General features: G+C 39.8%; 1 protein-coding gene across 2 annotated transcripts in view; it reads left to right on the forward strand.

Annotated features, from left to right (window-relative positions):
- Positions 1–8,397, forward strand: part of LOC112157867 (dynamin-1-like protein) — a 14,875-nt gene extending 6,478 nt beyond the window's left edge. The window contains exons 9-18 of one of the 2 annotated variants that reach the window (XM_024290939.1): positions 477–683; positions 854–974; positions 1,048–1,203; positions 2,097–2,186; positions 2,264–2,356; positions 2,479–2,532; positions 5,506–5,637; positions 6,373–6,482; positions 7,654–7,813; positions 7,900–8,397. In XM_024290939.1, coding sequence (XP_024146707.1) covers positions 477–683; positions 854–974; positions 1,048–1,203; positions 2,097–2,186; positions 2,264–2,356; positions 2,479–2,532; positions 5,506–5,637; positions 6,373–6,482; positions 7,654–7,813; positions 7,900–7,956 — 1,180 coding nt within the window. In that variant the 3' untranslated portion in view covers positions 7,957–8,397. Of the gene's footprint in view, positions 1–476; positions 684–853; positions 975–1,047; positions 1,204–2,096; positions 2,187–2,263; positions 2,357–2,478; positions 2,533–5,502; positions 5,638–6,372; positions 6,483–7,653; positions 7,814–7,899 lie in introns of both variants that reach the window. The other variant, XM_024290931.2, reaches the window with a different exon arrangement.
- Positions 8,398–8,406: the final 9 nt, after the last annotated feature.

Here is an 8,406-nt window from a genome sequence, read left to right on the forward strand (position 1 = left end):
TTTTTTTTTTGTAGGAAAAAAAGAAAAATAACTGGAAGTGTGTTTTTATCTTAGTGACATAATTTAAATCTTCATAATTATCCTTAAAAAATCTACTGCTTGACCTTCAGAGGCTAAAGGGCTGAAAGAGACCAACAGATTTGTTTGCTTCTGTGATTGAGAACTATTTTTTATTTTCTTGTTCACATGATTTAAATTTAGAATCGTTTAATGATAAATAATATGTTACATTTCACTAAACTCTGGTTTATTTATTTCACTTTAACTCTGGTCTTTAAAAAGGAAATTAACAGGAATTTTGGTAAAAATTTAAGGAAATTTATTTGTGAAAAATAAAAAGTTGCCAAAAACGTCATTCATTATTTGATTTGTATTTAAAGTTATTAAGGTTTAAATGGTTTCCCCACGTTTAGACTCTCGTATTAGGAGATCTGGGTTCAGGTTTACAGCTCTGGCCTCTCCCGTCTGCATGTCAGGTTACTCATGCATCACATCAGGGACTGCCTCCCCGAGCTGAAGACGCGCATCAACGTCCTGGCCGCTCAGTACCAGTCCCTCCTCAGCAGCTACGGCGAGCCCGTGGAGGACCCCAACGCCACCTTGCTGCAGCTCATCACCAAGTTCGCCACCGAGTACTGCAACACCATCGAAGGGACGGCCAAGTACATCGAGACGGCAGAGCTGTGAGTGGTTCCTCGCTCTGCCACACGGGGGCGCTGTTGATCTGAGGGAAGCTGCTGGTTTCATCATTCTGGATGACTCAAAGGGTTGTTGGGAGGGGGTTGTGGAAGGAGAGCGGATAGAACTGCAGGTTCCTCTAATGACACCCCCCCCTCACACACTTGTTTTTCAGGTGTGGTGGAGCCAGAATTTGTTACATTTTCCACGAGACTTTTGGCCGGACGCTGGAGTCTGTGGATCCTCTGGGAGGACTCACCACTATAGACATCCTGACCGCCATCAGGAACGCAACCGTATGTTTACGCCGACGCCGCTCTTCTTAAGTAAACACTGCACTGGCTCTAATACCCCCCTCTTTGGGATTAGGGCCCCCGTCCGTCTCTGTTTGTGCCGGAGATTTCGTTTGAGCTGCTGGTGAAGAAGCAGGTGAAGCGCCTGGAGGAGCCCAGTCTGCGCTGTGTGGAGCTGGTCCACGAGGAGATGCAGAGGATCATCCAGCACTGCAGCAACTACAGCACACAGGTACACACACACAACTACACATTCACAAATGCACCCTCAGGCACACACACAGATACACATACACACAAAGATACATGCACTGGTACACACACACAAATACACAAATACCCAAAAGGTACACACACAAGTACACACCCACACAGAAAGTTAAACACACACATATACAAAAACAGGTACATACACACACAAAAAGGTACACACACATATACACATTTAACCACACAGGTACAAACAAACAGATACACATACACACAAAGATACATACAGGTACACACATACCCAAAAGGTAATCACACAAGTACACACACAGATACAAAATCATGTACATACACATGCACATATACACACACAGATACACACATAACCACACAGGTACAAGCACACAGGTGCACACATACACATAAAAAATACACATATACAGATACACACACACAGGTACATGGACAAGTACACACACAGGTACACACATACACATGTACACGGACAAGTACAAATACAGACACAAAGTTATACACGTAGGCACACACACACAGGTACACACATTTACACATAAAGTACACACACCCACAAAAAGGTACACATACAGACAGGTACACACGCACACATACACAAACACACACAGATGCACACACTTGTACAAACACAGGTGCACACGCACAGAGATACAAATGCACACAGAAATGTACACACATACACAAAGGTATGTATTTACACATGCACACACCTACAGGTACACACACAAACATAGATACACAAACATACACATTTAACTACACATACATATTTACACATGCAAACTTAGACATCCGTATGTACGTACATGTACACATATGCACCTACATAGACGTATACATGAACACACAGACACAAACACAGATTTGTTTGTGCTGCAGGAGCTGCAGAGATTCCCGAAGCTCCATGAGGCCATTGTTGAAGTGGTCACCTCCCTCCTGAGGAAGAGGCTGCCCATCACCAACGAGATGGTACCTCCTCTGAGTCCAGCTCCACCTCCAGAGGAGCAGACATGGACCTGCTGACGTGTCTGTCTTTGCTCCCTCAGGTCCATAACCTGGTTGCTATTGAGCTGGCGTACATCAACACCAAGCACCCGGACTTTGCAGACGCTTGTGGAGTCATGAACAACAACATCGAGGTCCGAACTCCACAACAACAGCTTTCTTTTCTGACATGAGTCACTAATGCAAAACTTCAGAAACTCTGCGTGAAAATGTTTTCATAGAATTGTTTTTCTGGCATTTCTCTGTTTTCATGCAGGAACAAAGGAGGAACCGGATGAGAGAGCTGCCGGCCGCGGTACCCCGGGATAAGGTAAAAGCTGCTCATTTATTTCCAAATGTGATAACAGCAGATCGTTTGTCATCTTTTTCAAAGTAATTTTGAAAGTGCTTCTGTGAGGTGAATGCTTCAGATAGTTTCCATCCTTGCTTCCCTGAGAGTCTCCAGCTCTCCTCCACCGCTAGCCTCTCTCTCTTTCTCCATATTCCTGCCAGTCTGTGGGCAAAGGCCCGGCTGGCCCGGTTGTGGTTTCTGGTGATCATAATGTGTCTGGAGCAGACGTGGACCGTGCCAAGGTGGGCACGTAGCGCAGCCGCCTGGCTCTGCGCCCGGATGACTGTGGGTCACGGGCGGATGGATGGATTTGCATGGGCTGCTGGGATGCACTATTGTTTGCTGATGCTGTGCTCTTCACTTTTACCCCCTGAACCTGCCCAAAGAACACTTGTGCTCCTCTTTTCTCCCCCCTTCTTCCAGAATTCTTCATTTTCTTCTTTGGGGTTTGGAAAAAGTCCCATAAAGTCGAGCTGATCTCATTTTTTTTAGAAGGGTTTTTCTCTGTGATTCAAAGTAGAAAAAAAAACGAAAAAAGATCAGATTAGAAATACTGCATTTAAACTAATTTATTTATAAAAAGGATCTGCTTTTTAATCAAAACAAACAAAAACTTTGGTTTTATTGGACTTAAGAGCTTTAAAAATGGGAGTTCCTGCAGTGAAGCACAGCAGTGGGAGTGTGATGAGATGGTAGTTATTGGTTGCATTGAAAATGAGGGGAAAAAATGTATATTTGGAGAGACGACTTTAAAAATCTGCAGCTAATCAAATATTTGATGTTAGGGGTTGATCTTTTCTTAAAATAAATAAATAAATTTGTTGTTTAAAAATACATTTGGGTACAAAACAAATATTTTAGGGAATAGAACTTCTATCCTCTTCAGTCCTTGAACTCTTACCCGTAATAATATACCACCACTCTAGAAAAGAGGTTTTTCTAATGCTAAAAATTCTGCCAATAAGGTGTTCTGTAGATGAAAGGCCGGGTCATGTGACCTGCTGGATCCATGTTTTGGATCTCAGTCTTTCAGAAAATGGGTGATCAGGTCGGAACCGCCTCATAGTTGCAAAATTCAAAATTTTGAAGGCTGTTTTAGAGACGAGAAGACATAAATGTGTTGTCATGGAAACCCGTTGAGGCCAAAACATTTTAATCTTGAGTTTTAGCTCTTTAAACTTTTATAACCCTTAAACTGTTAACATAATTAACATAATTCCAGCTGATTCTGAAGCAGAAAATCGCAGCCTTTCCGCTGATATGCAACACGTTACAATTCTGAGGTGTTTACGCAATTAGCGTAAAGCATCGGATTCAGTCGCGGAAAAAATCGGCTTTGAACAGTTATCGGGGTAAATCGGTACCAAACAATATGTCGAACAATATGTTTAAGATCATGTTATATCCAGGGTTAACATTTTAGCTAAGAACACGCTCGCTGACGTACCATAACTCTTCAACTATTTCGCGAATTCTTGCTAATTCGGACGCAGAAAATGTCTTTTTTTTTTTTTTTTTTTTACGTCGGATTCCCACAAATTTACCAAACAAGATAAATATAAAATGTGGCATAACAGTACAAAGCCACTTTCCTTGATGAGGTAATGTAAGTCGAGTGTTGTGTATCAGCACAATTAAGGTTACTTTTCTCCACTTTAGCATCCGATGGAATTATGTTAATCATGTAAACAGTTGAGATATGGTCACCAAAAAAGAATGTAAACACTCTTAAGTCCTGGTGTTCAAGGGTTAACACTTTATAAGTTGTCAGGATCTTTGTTTGTATTGTAATAAATGAAAAAGGATTTATTTGTTTAATGAGCCCCTAGTGGTCAGTTGGTGAACTGCACTGACTCTAGTTTCTTCTGCTACTTAGAAAATGATTGGTTAATTCATCAAACTAATAAACAGCTTTAAAGCAATTTTTGACAAATATAAAGTTAGTTTTTAATATAAGAATTTGATCTTTTATGCTTCAAAGGTTTGATTTAGCTAAAATTATTCATGCATTCCTGCTAAATGATTTATTTAAAGTGAAAAGTGAATATTCTCCAGGGCTGAAGCTCATTTTTTTTTTGTTTTTATCTGAAGAAGTCGCCTTGGTTTCATTTGCTAGTTTTGGGTTTAGATACCGTAGCATCTTTGGTTAAAGCCTTTGAAGCTACCGTAAAAAAAAAAAATAATTTTGAAAAGAAAAACACTAAAATGTTTCTGAAGTGTATGTTTTTTTTTGTTTTTTGTTTTTTAGTTTTCCAATCCCAAAAGTTTCTAGATAGAAAACATTTTTGTGAGTTAACTTTTTAGGGCTTTAATTGTGATTTTGTCTTTGTGGAGCCAAATAAAGTCGTAGTTATTTCTGTGGAGAGGTCAAAGGTCAGTGTTCCTGTGGGGGGGTAATGATTTTGACCTCTGCTGTGTCCTCGTCTACAAACAATAACCCACGAGGACGATGAAAGTCACTCAATTCAGCACCAAACGTCCACATGGAGGTTTTGTTTTTTTAGATGACACAACACAAAATACCTGCTTAGTGACCAAGTGGTGGAGTGTCCGCTGAGGTCGTGGGTTCAAATCCATGATTGGGTCATATCAGATTTAAAAAAAAAATGCTCACAAAACCAATCGGCATGAAAAAGTTGCATTTAACCTCCAAGTTGGCGCTCCCAGATGTTGGATTTTACCTTAATGTCATGTGATCTGGTTCAAAGTTAACACAGATCCAAATCGAGCTCCGGTACTGAATAATCATAGAAGAAAAGGCTTTTTTTTACTGCTTTTCTTCTTTCTTTCACCCCTGACGTTCTCGTCCCATCCGCTTTGATTCCAAATGTTTCTAGATTTTGTTCATTTTCTTTGTCCCACTGATTCACACGTCAGGAATCTTTCTTTCCCGTCCTGCTAACCCAGCCCAGAAAAGACGCTCGACTGATTAAACACACGGTCTCTCAGCAGGCTCCTGCGGCGGGGCCTCAGGGCGACCAGGACGGTACCGGGAACTGGAGAGGGATGCTGAAGAAAGGAGAGGAAGCGCCCGCCTCCGGACCCGGAAGTCCTCTGAAAGGAGCCGTCAACCTTCTGGACGTGGTAATGACGCCTGGAACTGCTGTGTCATCTCACACTGAACAGTGACGAGGCAGAAAAACGACCATCTGTCAGCCCTCACACCAGTTCAGAGTTTATCCTTCTAAATCCATCTCAGAGACGCAGAGATGTTCTGGATTATCGATTTAAAAAAACAAAAGTCATTTCGGACGATCTAGTAACTAAATCCAGAGGCGACAGGCGAGGCCTCAGATAGAAGGGCCCCCAAAGGAAACCGACCCACCTTGAATTTCTGTTCTGTATATTTTATCAGCTGCAAGTGTCCCGAGTCAGAACTGAACTGGAGAAAAGACCCTTCCATAAACTTTTAGCAGCATTTTCTGCACCAGATGTGAGAACGTGGATGACTGAAGGATTCTAGTCCTCCTTATTTTACAAACGTCACACTGAATGTCAGTGTTTTAAAACTATTATATTTGTTTTCTCATTAAATAAAGATAAGTAAAGATGGTTGGAGGCTGTAAAACTAACATTTTATGTACATTGTTACAACACAGGGAATTTCAGAAAACTTGAGTAGAAAAAAACAAACTACATTAGCAGATGATCAGAGTTTTATGAAAGCTAAGAAATAAAAAGTCCCTAAAAACCTCAGAATAACGTCAAAGACAAATTCTTGATTATTTTCATATTTTACGTTTTATAATGTTCAGTTTAATCCAGAGCTCCACTTGAATTTCTGAATGTTCCTTTTGACTCTTTCCTCTCATCTAAAAGCCCGTGCCGGTTGCCAGGAAGCTTTCGTCGCGCGAGCAGCGGGACTGCGAGGTCATTGAACGCCTCATCAAGTCCTACTTCCTCATCGTCCGGAAAAACATTCAGGACAGGTAACTTCACCTTCTAAGAAGGAGTGTTTGGGCCGCCATGACAGAAGGAAAATGAGTTATCGTATGAGGAGAAAGATGAGCAATTAGGAGAAAAAAAGTCAAATTTTTACTGGAAAAAAGTCGCTCAAATATAAGGAAAAGTTAGAGTAGTAAATCTATTCCTCATGTTTCTTTATCCCTATTTTACTACTTTAATCTAATAATTTAACTAATATTTTCTTAATTATAAGGCTTTATTATCATCATTTTATGCCTTTTACAATTTTTTTTTTCCTATAATTCTGACTAATTTCTCATAATTATACTAATATTTTCCCATAATTTTAATACATTTAGTCTAATAAAATTATAACTTTATTGTTATATTTTAACTTTTATTCTCACAATTTTACTGTTTAGCCATAATTTTGAATATTCTCTCACAATTTTAGGACTTTAATAATTTTACTTTTTTTCCTCAACTTTTTCTATTTTCTTATTATGTTTTTTTTTAATAATTTAACAATTTTAGCCTAATAACATTATATTTTTATGCCTCTAATTCTAACTTTTATTCTCATGATTTTTAATGTTTTGCCATAATTGTGACCATTTTTTCATAATTTTAGGACTTTTTTCATAATTTTATATATTTTTCCTCAACTTTTTCTATTTTATTATATTGATTTTTTAATAAATGATTTTACAATTTTAGTCCAATAAAATTATAAATGTATTCCTCTACTTTTAACTTTTATTCTCACAATTATTACTGTTTTGTCGTAATTTGAATATTCTCTCATCATTTTAGGGCTTTTTAAAATATTTTTTTTATATATTTTTCCTCAACTTTTCTATTTGATATTGTCATAATTTGACTATTTTCTAATAATTGTAAGAATTATTTTTTCTTTTATAAATTTTTTCCATAATTTTGAATATTTTCTTTTTAATTTTATGACCATCCTCATAATTGTATAACTTTGCCAATTTCTTTCTATAATTTTGATTGTTTTCTCATCTTTTTTCTTACTTAAGTCTAATAATTTTACAACTTCATTCTCATATATATCTTTACTCTTTGCCTTAACGCTCCGTCACAGGCAGGTCTCCGCCCAGTTCCTTGCAGAACCAGGAAGCCCCGCCTCCTCTTTGGAAAACGTAACCTCTTTCCATCCGTCTCCTTCTCCAGCGTGCCAAAGGCCGTGATGCATTTCCTGGTCAACCACGTGAAGGACAGCCTGCAGAGCGAGCTCGTCGGCCAGCTGTACAAGTCGGGGCTCCTGAACGACCTGCTGACCGAGTCGGAGGACATGGCTCAGCGGCGCAAGGAGGCGGCGGACATGCTGCAGGTAACATCCACTCCTCCTCTCTTGGCAGTTCTGCAGTCTCTCTTCATTTTTAAATCCAACGTTTGTTTGGGGATCGTCGTCCGTAGGCGCTGCAGAGAGCCAGCCAAGTGATCGCTGAGATCAGGGAGACGCATCTGTGGTGAGAAACATCCGTCTTCTCCTGGGCCCGCCCCCGGAGAGGCCACACCCATCACGCCTCAACTTGAAGGTTTCGATCCGCCATAAAAATAGTTCCATCCTGCTCTGATGTGCAGAAGTTCTCATTCTTCTAAAGGGTTTATCTGGAGCTGTTGGTCAGAATCTGAGTTTTAGCTGGATGGACTTCAGAAGGATGTAAAAAAACATTTCAGCTTCTACTCTGTAAACTTTTCAAAGTCTTGTGTCAAAAAAGCACTGAACTTCTTTGTTTTTGCACTATTGTCGCCACACTGTTGAATATATTTATTTCTGTTATTTAAATGTGTAGCTCACAGAAACCTCTGCAGGAGGTCAAAGGTCGGGTGTACATATCGCTACATGTGGGGGCCGCGGCGGCTCCGTGTTCGCCTCATGAAACTTAGAATAAACTGAAATATTTTATCGCCGCTCGGCTC

Source organism: Oryzias melastigma, linkage group LG23 (genome assembly GCF_002922805.2).
Source record: "Oryzias melastigma strain HK-1 linkage group LG23, ASM292280v2, whole genome shotgun sequence".
NCBI lineage: Eukaryota > Metazoa > Chordata > Actinopteri > Beloniformes > Adrianichthyidae > Oryzias > Oryzias melastigma.